This window comes from Poecilia mexicana, unplaced genomic scaffold (assembly GCF_051168715.1).
Source record: "Poecilia mexicana isolate PSO_F unplaced genomic scaffold, ASM5116871v1 scaffold_22, whole genome shotgun sequence".
In the NCBI taxonomy this organism is placed as follows: domain Eukaryota; kingdom Metazoa; phylum Chordata; class Actinopteri; order Cyprinodontiformes; family Poeciliidae; genus Poecilia; species Poecilia mexicana.
This window is the reverse complement of record NW_028263391.1, coordinates 13,547,999-13,561,377: the sequence shown is the minus strand read 5'-3', so window position 1 is coordinate 13,561,377 and position 13,379 is coordinate 13,547,999. Positions and strand designations below refer to the sequence as shown.

General features: G+C 37.0%; 1 protein-coding gene across 1 annotated transcript in view; it reads left to right on the top strand.

The window, feature by feature from the left end:
- pxdn (peroxidasin) overlaps positions 1–6,463 on the top strand; it is a 45,521-nt gene extending 39,058 nt beyond the window's left edge. The window contains exons 21-24 of the mRNA XM_015005787.2: positions 698–809; positions 927–1,059; positions 1,913–2,026; positions 3,378–6,463. Of these exons, the coding sequence (XP_014861273.2) occupies positions 698–809; positions 927–1,059; positions 1,913–2,026; positions 3,378–3,521 (503 nt within the window). The 3' untranslated portion in view covers positions 3,522–6,463. The remainder of the gene's footprint in view (positions 1–697; positions 810–926; positions 1,060–1,912; positions 2,027–3,377) is intronic.
- Positions 6,464–13,379: the final 6,916 nt, after the last annotated feature.

Below are 13,379 nucleotides of genomic sequence, written 5' to 3'. Positions count from 1 at the left end.
AGCAACAAGAACCAAATGGCAAGTTCATTCATGCTTTATTTTTTTTTAGGACACTTTGATTTCTGCAATGTATAAAACACAGATGGAATCACTCATTTCGAGGTTCAAAAACATAAACCATTTCAAACTTGTAATTTGTGGATAAGACCTTAGAAATCTGAGGTTTTCTGGGCATAATCTTTGTCTCAGTTTAGCTTTTACAATTCACTTTAAAAGAGAGCCACTGAAGAGACCCAAAGCCCCTCCTTCAACGCTAGCAATTCATAATTGTAGCTTCAAAGCTTAGTTATGGAAAGTCATTATGAAAAAAATTGAGTGTTAAATAAACTTCACTGTGAAACTTTTAACACCTTAGGATCACAAACAATTTCTGAAAGAATACATCATTTATTTTGCTTGTAACTGCAAGAAGACTTAATTAAAGGTATTTACTCACTGCAAGTTGTACAACTTTGATGTTATCTGGAGATCAGATTTGGACTTTTTAGCATGAAGCTTGAAAACCTCAGATGTAGGACTTTTTTTTTTTTTACAAAGATTTTGGTGTCACAGACACCTTCAGGGTGTTTGGTTTGGAAATGTTTTTGGGGCCCAATGAGGATTATATTATTTATAATGGATTGCGTATTGCTGCATAAATAGAATCGAAAAACTGGACTTGTCTGTTTAGCTTCTGATTGAACCTGTTCTCCATCAGACTGCAGAACCAAGGGTCAGTTCAATGCCCTGTCATACCACTTCAGGGGACGAAGATCAGCTGAGCACAGCTACAAGGAGGAGAAACCTGACAGCAGCATTCAGGACACAAGGTAGCAAACACTGAATCTTCCTCATTGAATATTTTTCAATCATAGCCAGAATATCACTGATATATATAACCTACGTGAGCTTATGGCTTTTTAATGTGTTTACAATCGTCTTTCCAGCCCTCTGGAAGAATCTCAAAACAGTCTTTCAAATGTCACTTTGAGCTCCAAGTTGAGCAGTGAACCTTCAGCTGGTGACTTCCAGGAGTTTGTCTCAGACATGCAGAAGACCATCACAAGCTTAAGGAAACAGGTGCGTTTGGACACACACTGACACTATTTGAGTTTTCAGTCTGGCAACAAATGCAACAAGCCTCCTTCATGCAGAAAATCCAACAAGAGCTCAACAGCTTTTGCTTATAACTACTCATGACAATAAGATCTTGAAACATGAAGCTTTTCTTTCTGACTTATTGGTTTGCACTCTTTATGTAAGATGTTGCTGTCTTTAATGAAAACATAAAAGAATCTTACATGAAAAACACAATTGATATTACCTGAAATGTTTATCTTCCATGTCCTGCTAATAAAAGCAAAAAAAAAGAAACTAACATGAAAAATAACTTAAATAATGCCTGAACTAAAATGGAGTCATGAGGATGTGGACTCTAATTCACAAGACAACCTCAACTTTGAGCTTTTATCTGGGACAGCAAGTATGGTAACAAATAAGGTTTTAGACTGACTTCTTCTAACTTTACCGAGTATTCTCCAGTAATAGTTCAGTCAGATTTTTAACTGCAGATGTCATGTTTGCGTTGCATTTTGCCTAAATTTAAGCCTCTGAAACCTCCGAAAGAAAGAAACTCTTTCTTTTATTACTTCCCAATGGGATTATTAAAAAGTTACACATGAAAACAATTCTGCGTATTCAGAATTGAATTGGCTGTTGCATACATTGCATTTCCTGGAATGCACAGCAGAAAGGGATCATAGATTTTCCTGCAGCAGACATTTGTTCGCTTTTGCCGTCTGCAAAGAAAATCTGTTCTGATGCACGAGAGCGTTTTATCCATTAGTTGAGGGTTTTGATTTACCACTTTCATTTTTGTCCCGCAAAAAATTGTCACATTGGTAAATTGCAGCTGTCTCTTGTGTTTTTGCAGATTAAAAAACTGGAAGCTCGTCTGCACAAGTCCACCTGCGCAGACGGCGACGGGCGCGAGCGGACAGATGGAGAGCGCTGGCGAAGGGACCCGTGCTCGACGTGCGAATGCAGAGTAGGTGCACGCTGATGTGCAGTAGGCAGAACACACCCCACACCAGATCCCGTTACAGTGTCTCTGTGTTTCTCACAGATGATGGGATGTCTATCCTATTTTTAAAGCACCTTCTGCCTCTTGCACTTTCCTGGCCCCAGTGCACAGTCTCTTGCCACGTTTCTGTCTTTCATCCCTTGTCTGTTTCCAGCTGACCGTAACTTCACACACCTGTAATATGCCTCCCTCATGGTAAATCTTACTGCTACTGATCTCTTTATAGTGTCGTCTTTTCAGTTCATTCTTTGCGTTACACAGCTGACGAACACACCAGTAAGTCTTTTCTCCATTTCATGTTCCCATACGGTTTTGTGTAATTGGAGGCTTTTCAGGATGACTCCCAAAAGGCAGGCGAAAGCAAACTGTTACTCTTAAGTGAAACCATTTGATGTTCATGTTTTGTTTCTTGTTTACAAATGGAAATCTTAAAAGTCGAGCCGAGTCAATCCTCAAAAAACACACCCTTTGCTTTGACTACAGCTTTAAGTCTTTTGGAGCATGTCTCTACCAGTTTTCCCCATGTAGGGACTGAGATGTTTACCCATTCTTTACAGTTGAAGGTCAGTCTAATTAGATGGTCTATGAGCATACATTTCCAAGTCATGCCTCAAATTTTCAACTGTATTCAGGTTTCTACTTTGACTGTCCCATCCCATCACATGGGTATGCTGTCATCTAACCCACACAATTGTAGCTCTTGTTGTTTGCTTCATTTTTTTTTTGGTCTTATTCAATGGTTAAAGAGGGTCGAACTCCAGAAAGTGAGAGCCTTGAATGCTGGCGAGGTTGATTGGTCGTGTGAACGCAGATGGGACTATGCGGGGAACATGCGTAGGAAGCTGAGGGAAAATGACTACTATAAGCAAACCTAAAGGGAAACAAAGTAGAGAATAGAAAGTTTTAAAAGAAAAGCTAAAGATGAAATACAAATAAGAATGAAATGAAATATGTTCCATATGAAATATGGTGCATGACAGGACCAAAAATAATCAGAGAATTGAAAAAGATCATAGCATTATAGTCCTACTTGGAAGATGAACCTCCACCCAGTCTGAAATCTCCTCCAGGGTTGAGTGTCAGTTAGCATAATTCATCTTCCCACCACGGCATGATGCTGCCACTACCTTATGTCACCATGACGATGGCACGGTCAGAGTGATGTGCACTCTTAACCGAACACCTGGGTTTGTACTGATAACAAACTGAACTCTATGTACTTATCAGGTGATGTGCAAACATTTGATTGTAATGATTTTTCTGATTATTTTTTTTTTACTTTTATTTCTATTTCATTACTATCCCCTCCACTCAGGATGCCCAGGTGACCTGCTTCATCGAGTCGTGTCCAACTGCAGAGTGCAAACAGCCCATCAAGCTAAAAGGTGCCTGCTGCCCAGTGTGCCTCCAAGAGGAAGATGACAACAAGAGGCAAAAAGCTGACACCCACCACAATTAACTTCCAGGACCCTCCCCGACAACCTCACACCCTGACAATCTAGTGTCTGAAACCCACAGAAAAATCAGACAAATCAAAAGAGGAGATGGGAATATACATAGCCACGGCTGACCTCGACAAACTCAACAGCCTCTCAGTGTTTTTTTTTTTTTTTTTTAAATCAGGGGAGCAATTTTTGTTTTTTTCTTGTTTTCCAATTTTCCCGGCGTTCAGTTTGAAATTGTTCAGCAATAAGTCAACAGGCACTCCATGGATTTACTTCTGTATCAGTGAATAGATTAATGGATTATATAAACAGGATGGACAAAAAGCTGTCCTCGGGCACTGAGGTGCTGTTTGCTCTCAATGGGAAAATGCAACACCAGTTGCCGTTGACAAAGCAGGAAAGGGGAATGGATGGAAAGGCAGCAGTTGTCTCAAAAAAAAATTTCTCAGGTTAGAGATACCGAAATACTGGTGCTATTTCCCTGTTTTTACTCCCAGATAATCTCTAAATACGAACCTTAAAGTATTATCGTTTGTATACAAAGCCACCTATATACACGCAATATGTCTTTTATTGATGCATCAGACTTGAATGGATTATTTTATTCAAGGACTTTTGTTGAATAATTTTCTGGTGCTTTATATTGTTGCTTTTTACCCTCTTTTTTTTTTCTATGTAAATGCTTACATGTGAAAATAATGTGAAGCCCTGCGAAAATGTTTGTAATGCAAAAGAAACATGTCTACTGATACCTGCTCTTCTGTTCGTGGGACGGCTTTTCCGTCTCTCTCCTGGGCCTCAGGTGAGGTGGTGCAGGGAGGCACTCATCTGTGGAGGAAACCCAACGCAACTCCTGCAGCACTGTCCTCTTCGACTCTACGGGTCTGTCTCAATAAATTAGATTGGCATCAAAAAGTAAATTTATATCAGTAGGGCCATTGGAAGCTTTTTACCTCTGCTCATTTTTATGATCATGGGGTAATAAAAACCCATGATTCTGTTCCTCGGAAAAACATCGAATCTTACCTGATTTTGACGTTCAGTGTATATGCACTGGGACTCAGTTTGCATGAGTCATTATCGATGTGGTGTGATATGGAGGAGATCAATCTGTGGTTCTACCGAGGTGTTTAGGAAGCTCAGGTTGCTTTCGGAGTGGCCTTCAAATTGTTTGCATTTTTAGATCTGGTGTCTCTCATCTTCCGCTTGAGAATGTCACCTGGATCTCTATGGGGTTTAAATCAGATGAGTCAGCAGGCTAATCACTGACGTTGATATCATGATCACGAGCTTTTGACTTTGTTACTGGTTCTGGAGTGGCTTAGAACAAGGAATACATTACTGTAAGTTTATGCATCTTTTCCTATCATATTTTTTTCTTCCAGCCAATGTTCAAAAAAATATTTCTTTGATAACAGCCCTGTATGAACAGCCAGCTTGTTTAGCAATGACCTTTTTGTCGCTAATCATCTTTGTGAGTCTGTACTGACACCTGCCAGGTCCACCATCGTCACAATGATTGTGAAGCCGAGGTTTTTTCAAAGAGTGACAAAGTTTTAATACCTTTTATTGTCACTTTTGATTTTGTTGAAATAAATAGAACAAAATGCTGCAATGCAGTTTTACATCCACATCACTGGTCTCTAGTTTTAAGCCATAGTCATCAAAATGAACAAAAATAAACACTCATAACATGTCACCTAATGTGTAATGAATCTACAAGAGCTGTATTTTGAATTGAGAAATAGAACATTTTTAGCTTATATGAGTAGTATTCTAATTTTTTGAGATGCACCTGTTTTCTGTGTTTCTGGGAAGCACCGAACCAATATATATGCTTGTACATCTGTAAAGTTGTGAACTTCCTCCCAATGTCCTTTCCTCAACTTCTAAAGCCAAAAATAGTATTGCGTAATTCCTTACATTATGTAATTAGCATATATGAAACTATGTATGGATGTTGCAAAAAATCTGGATGCAGCCTTTGGTACTGCTAAATTTACCGTGGCAGTATTCACTTTTCAGCTGCTTATGGTTTTATTTTCGTACACATTCAGTCCTTATTCATAATTACAAAGCTCTGTCTGTTTCTCTGGTGTGCCAGTTTTTACGAGGACATGCATGCTCACATTCTTTAGTGTTTAACTTCAACTCCTCCTTTCTTTTAGTTTTTTTTTTTCTCTCTCTCTCATTTTTCTCCAAGGACAGATTTCAGTGTATGGAATGCTGACCCCACTCTTGTTTTCTTGCCGTATTGAAGATTGGAGTCTGAACTGACGTCACTTCGTAGAGTGCAGACTCTCTCTTCCTCCAGCCCTCTGACCCTCATTCCACTGTAATAGAAGCCATATGAGAGGAGGAGTGAGGGTGATGATGGGGGAGGGGCACATTTCATGATTGGACCTTACGTATGTACTGTACATATAAAAATACCACTCATCATTCATTCTGCACTGGCTTGCATTGTCTGATTGTGTTGTACTTCCAAGTGCCTCTACATATTGGTTCTATTTGAAGCAAGCATCTGTCACTGAGAACAAATAGTACTCACCAGTATTTTAATGGTTTCAGATGACTTGGTGGCTTCAGTCACACTGGTATCATATGCTTGCACATTTTTGTATGTTTACAGTTTTTGTTTCTGCAGCAACAGACTAAATGCATTTTTTTTGGCAAGGGGGCCAAAGCACTCCTTCACCAGTCTGCATTGTATTATATCTGGCTCATTTTGGTCATTTTTATTTTTCCCCTTTGAAAAACTTCCAGGCGTCGATGGAATGCACTGCCCTGCAAGACTGGACATGCTTTACCTACACACTGTCCCAGCACCCAGCGGTCAACGAGGACGTACTAGGAACCATCGTGACAGTTGTATTGTACTTTTGCCAAAGAATGGTTTGCACTGTAATGTATACCTTTCAACAGTGATAATAAAAAAAAAGCCACGTTTCCATTACACTGTGGACATGTCACCGCTTGTTCTTTTCCCTGTGCTTTGCAGGAGCCTAGAGCTGGAAAACAAATGAGATCATTGAGACTTGTCATTCTAAACTCATCCTTCACACATCAGACTCATTTTGGTAGTTCTTTACAAAAATCTGAAAAAGGGGTTTTGATAAGTGGTTCTAAAAATCTTCAAAAGATTTTTTTTTGTGTGTGTGTATGGGAATTCTCTAATATGGTTCTAGTCTATAGTGTTACATCTTGATGTGCAAATCCATCAGATTATTTTGCACCTTAGCCATTTCTTTGTCATTTTTGTGTTTTTTTTTTTTTGTCTGAGGGAGTTTTAGCTTTTAATACCTACAATAAGTTGGAAATTTATAGTTATGATGGTTTGATGAGGCTGCTTCAATCATCTTTTAAACAAGTCATTTGGCCTGATATAAATGGGCTGCAATTTGAAATGATCAGAAAGGAAACAGTGCTGCTAAAAGGTTTTGCCTCTGTTCAGCTTTCTTTTGTTTTTGCCTTTTCTTTGTTACGCTAGAATATCTCAGAGCATCAAACATACATAATTATCAAAAACAGATCCTGAGTAAATATAAAAAGGATACCAAATATCAAATAATACCAAATTCTAGGACAAAAGATGCGAACCCTACTGACCTTATGTGAAAAAGAAACTGTTCACTAAACCCAAAGACTGGTTATATCACCTTAATGGCAATGACATACTTGCTAATTAGTTTGTTACATTGTTTATTTTTTGGTGCATAAATATAAAAAAAGAGTTAATCATAATAAATTAGGACACAGCAGAAGCGTTAATTTATTTCAAAACATGAAATTCATATTACATATAAACATTGTATTTGGATATTAAAAGTATTTAAATTAGTAGTTTAATTTATTTTGACAAAATAAATTATCTGATTCTCTGGAAACCACAATATTACATAAATTTGTTGACGTAATAGTTGTCTGGCCTTCAGTCACTGACACTTGCTATAAGTCACAAAAGATCATTTTCTATTGATCCTGGATGTTAACAGAGTTCTGTATCCATACATAATAATGGAAACGGAATGGAGAGAAAATCTGGCAGGAAAGGGGGCACAAGAAACGGGTATAAGCGAAATTTAAATCTGCTTTCATCAGGCATAATCAACAAAATTAAAATAAATTTGATATCAATTTGATTGGATTGTAATGCATTTGTTTCATTTGTAGGATTCACTACTGCATAACACAACCACTGCTGCATAATGCTGCGAGTTATTCACTTTTCGGTTTTCCCGCTGTTTTTTATGTTAATGCACTTTGGAGACTTCACAGTTTGCCAAATGTCTGCTCCAGCTCTTTCAGTCCAGACTGAAGTATGTCTCCAACATCTGGGCAGATTTCTTAAAATTTCATCCCGGTTAGCTCATGCGGATAAAACACATCTCATATTTTAGACATGCCCTCATTTTTACCCTTAGATGTAATGAGGTCAAAATGTTTTCTTTTTCATAGGTGCTTTCCATCATATTGTTAAAGATTTAGTTCAGGTTTCTTCCATAGTAGCTCTTGAGGCGAAACCATGTACTTTATCATCTCTGATCAAATGTGAGTGTGAGACTACACACTATAGTCAAATGTAAATATGTGAAACACAACTGCTTTCTACTTATTTATTATTTTTAACAAATATTAAAGTTTAGAAAGAGACTATGTTCAGAACTATAAAGTTTGTGTCATGTTATTTACAGTAGGTTCACTTGGGAACACGTGTGTTATCTTACAAGTGAAATATGTAAAAAAAAAAAAAAAGCTAAACATTTTTCACATTTTACATGTGGAAAATATTTAATGTGGTAATATGTGAAACACTGCAAAACCCCCAGAGGTTAAATGTTTTGTCTGAGTTTTTGTGTGTGGAATTACCATATAGTAACATGTGCAACATGTGAGAGGAAACTATAATATGTGAATTATTTTTCCCACAATTCATGTGGAAAATATTTAACAAATGTGGAAATGTGAAATATTTTTTCTGGGTTTTGACATCTTGAAAATATACGTTGTCACACATGATTCATGGATGGTGAAACCATCTAAATGTGAATATTTTTCATGTTTCACTTGTAGAAATTTTATTGTATAATAATATATGAGATGTAGGATTTTCTTTTCTCATCTTTTGACATTTGCAAATTATTTAATGTAGCAACTTAGGAAAGAAATGTGGAAAGCTTGACATGTAGAAGCATTCCCTAGACACATTAGTGTGGAAATCGTATTATGCAGCAACAAAGACACATGAGGAATCGTTTTAACTGACATCTGAAATGTTTTCCCACATTTGCAATTTTATACGATGTCATAGCATGTATAAACTTAAGGGGAAACCTTCTACATGTGGGACATTTGACCCTGTTTCACTTTTGGAAATGATAATGTAGTCACCTAAGACAATCATCAGAAAACATCCAAACCACAACATATTTCACAAATTATGTTGAGTAACAACATGTTCCTTCAAGGGATTGTATGGACAGACCAGCTGGATGGAAAACTGGTCCAGTAAATGAAATTTCCAGTGGCAGCACAGATAAAGGGGCCTTAATCTTTCTAGAGATCATTATAGTCCTCACAACATAGAACCTACCTTAATATCTAAACTAGAGCATGTGCTCTTTGTTTGTAGCTGATTGGAGATTTTTTATCTTTTACACTTATATTAGTGAAATTGTGCTAACAAACCAACAATGTTGGCAAAATTAGACTAAAATATCTGTCTGTAATAGATATCTCTCAAAGTGTTTCTTACAGTAAAAAGAGTATTGTGGTTTTCAAAGTCTTGACAAAACCCGGCTGAAATTGCACAAGCCTCTCTCTACTTCTTCCCACTCATCACATGTTGGAATTTCATTTAGTCAATTGGCTCTCTGCATTGAAGCTCTCACTCGCCAAGGTGGGGGATTCTTTCCCCTCGCTAATGGAACGTCACTCTCATTTCCAGAGGAAGGCGGATGAAAGGGAGAGAACTGGAGCACCGCTGAGGGGAAATAGGTTTAGCAGTGCAGGACACAAAGGGCGGCGGCACGGAGTTGTGACCCCTCACCAAGAGGTAAATGCCATGAGATGGATTCCTGCTATTGTTTTTGGCTTCAGATACATGCAATTTTTTTTTTTGTTTTGTTTTGTTTTTTTTTTGTTTTTTTACAGTTTGTTTGCAAAAACAATTAAAGAATGGGTATGAGAGTTTCAGCAGAAGGATCTGCTTAAAAATCACAATGAATGGGTAAACTCTGCAGTACAGTACTGCTCTTTTTATACAGAGAATATGAAAAGGAAACCGTTGTGGATAAAATGTCATACAGCTTGTTGTGGTGAACCGATTAACTAATCATCTCCTTAGTTTATCAGTTTGGGGAAGGCATTGTGGTCTTGATATTGTGTTCCTTTAGGAAACCCCGCATCCGGGTGCCAGGCAGCATTTTAATTGAAACATGGTGATGTGATCCTTCCTGGCTCACCATGTTCACCATGTGGATGCTATGGAGGCAGGATCCTGCTGTGATTCTCCCTGGAGCGTATTCCTGTACTTGGTGGGGGGTGACCTCCTGTCTGCAATCATCTCCTGATTTTTCATTTGAACAAGCTAATGTGAGTCTTTGCAGAACTCCTTGATTATTTTGGTTTTTCAGTTACTCAACCCACAGCCAAATGCACACTCATTCAAAAAAAATCGAAAGCTGTCTCACAGCTTTTAGGGCCTTTAGATCTTTTTAGATTGGAATCTAAGACCTGACCTGTGGTTTGAAGTTTCTTAAAGTTTGTTTAGCTCACACTGAGTGAACGTTAGACATATGCTAAACATGTCTTAATGAATTCTATTTTATTTATATTAAAAGAAAAGAAAAGATCCCAAAATTGTCTGATAACACAGTAACCCCTGACTCAGATGACTCATTGGTGCCATGGTTTTACTGTAAAGCTTTTCCACTGTTGGCACTTTTAGGAAAGTGAATCACACGCAATTGTGGTTTCACAGTAAAAGCAGTGACTTCATCTTGGACTTACAGATGGTTTAATGGGAATAAATATCCTTTATTGACAAGGCTCTGTGGTCTGCTTTAGGTGCACTTATCCTCCCACCTGTTTTCCTTCAAGAGCATCCAGTGCAGCAAAATGTTGCAAAATGTGTAGGTAAAACTGGAAGAAGGTTTTCTGGAATGAGCCTGTGGCCGTGAGGGCTTTAAATCAGCAATGCAAATATTATTTTACCGGTTTGTTTTCCCTCATGAAGATGAAGGCTCATATTTTACCAAAATTCCTGAACAGTGGTCACGGGTCAAAATCAGGGCAGGTAGTGTTGCTTTACTGGGTTGTTTAATCCCAAATCTTTCAAACATCAACAGGAACAAATTGAAAAAAAAAAAAAAGTTTTTATTTTTTTTTCTTGAAATCTGCTGCAGTTGGGCCTTTGGTAACAAACCCGGTTATGTGCTAGGTTGTTGTTTTTATTGCTAATTTAAAGTAAATTTTCATCTGGGCTTTTTCTTTTACTGGTATCAGTATATTTGGGACAAGGAAATGACTTGTTGCCAGTCCCTCTCTGTCACAGTCACTTTTCACTGTAATGTGTATGTGGTATGCTAGCAGCAAGAAATGTTGGGATAAAACAGGCTAAAAATAAAAATAACTTAATATTTGGGTCATTTAATTGGTAAAAAAGAAAGAAAATCCTGACTTTATCTTGCTAATTATCTCTCTGGAGACTGTCCTAAAATGCACAAATTAGAATCTATAAATCACATTAAATTTACAACTGGAAAACCTAAACTGCTAGAATGTTTGTTTGTTTTTTTCCCCCAAATTGGAAACAGAGTTGCAAATGCAAAAGGGTTGAGTCATTGTCTGATGAACCATTCCTGTGTAGATTTGATCAAAATTATGGTATCAGTATCCCCCAGAAACACTTTGTGGTTTTTACTGGCAGAATCCAGTAAATTAAATGCTGGCATGATGCAATCATGAACTTTAATAAGTATTGCAGAACCTTGGAAAGGATTCCAGGCCTTTCCGAGGTTAGCATCACAGATTCTCCACCATACCTATCAATAGGTGCTAGAATGTGACCTAGTTACACATTTTCAACAGTTGGTTTTTATCTTTGAAGAAAGTTGAGAAAAATTCTCCCATTATTCTGGCATTTTGAAATAGACAATAATTAAATATCAAACCATCAAAAATATATTATATGTGGTTTTAAAGAGTGTATTTAAACATTTGGCTTCAAACTGATGGAAAACTTCTGAAAGTGAGATTCAAGCTATCTACAAATATTGTCAGTTTCCATCTGAATCTAAATGGTTGAAAATAATTATGGCCTAAATTAAAAGCAGCTCTCTGAGGGCCTCCAGTGGACGAGGAAAGAGGAACAGGCCTGTCTAAGTATTTCATACCACCTTATTTTTACCTTCGAAGAATTTGATTTCCGGTGAGTTCAATATTTACATTGTTCAAAAGGATTGCGGTTGTATTTTCAGGAAGCTGCATTAAAGATGCTATGTGGGTGGAAGGAAAGTGCCAACTACGGGGATGTGTGGTTGTGAAGTGAAAGTACCCACATGTGCCCATATTGTTCAAGACATAAAACCTGTATTGACAACATGGTGCTCTGCTGAGTCTGACTGGAAGTCCCCATTTCAATATTCCATATTTTGGTGCGCTTTATGCAAGGTTTTACCAGCTTCACACCACCTAAGCAGGATGCGTGAGAAACAGTGTACTTTTCCACAGCGAGTGCACCACAACAAAAGTCATGACTTGGAACTGTGCTGGGCCTTACTTCTGCTTTCTCTGCGTGTGTTTTATTTAGGACATCAGATAAAAGGTATTTTGCATGCTGACAGCAAAGATAAGTCTATTTAGGTAAAAGTTTTAATCTTGTTGTTTTCTTTATTTTGGTGAATGATTTTTAACCACTTAATTTGTTAACGTCCATTGTAAAATAAAAAAAATAAATAAATTTTGCTAAATGTTCCCTGTTTTCACAGGACATTTTTGGATGCAATTGAAGCATTACAGGCTAAAAGAACACACTTTGGTTGCTGCATAAAAATATGCATTCAAGAAGGAAATTATTCACATGATTTTGCAGTATTACATAGAAAGTGAAAATATGTAGATGTTCAATATATATATATTATTTTGATAATACAGAGTTTTGAAGAAACTCCTAACTTTGTTAAAGACATGTCAAAATGAATTTGGCAACATAGCACAAGGAAATCTAAACATATTTATTACTGACAAGTTTTTAAAATGTGTGTAAAATGCAATTTAATAATATTTAAAAAAATGATGATGATCATCATTTGAAATCTAGCACACAAGACATTGTGGCCAAAAGAGATTGTGTCATAAAAACTAGACGCTGTTGAAAAATGTGTCCATTTAAATTCTGTTGTGGATTACTAATTCATTCATTCATTCATTCATTAACACAGTTTTTTAAGTATAATTTTTATTTATAGAAATATATTTCAATATTAGAAACAGAGAAAAGTCAACAAAACAAAAACAACAACAAAAAAGCTGAGTAGCAGTCATTTAAAAAGGGCACATTATTATCTGGCACCCTGAGAAAATGAACTTTAAACAGTTCCAAACATAATTTGATAAAATCTTAGAGTTGACATGTTTTGGTTATTTGTTTAATTGTTTCACAAATTTTGAAGAAATCATCTTTCACTACCCAAAAGGTCCATTTTTGTCCATAGGTTTTGTCTTCGTCATCAGGGGGAAACCAACGTTGGATCAGTGGCTTATTGAGATAAACATAAGGAGGCAAAACAAGCATTTTCATCTGGGAAGACTCCATGCAGGAAACGTTGAACAGTTTCCTGCATGGAGTTTGGATGATTTATATATATATA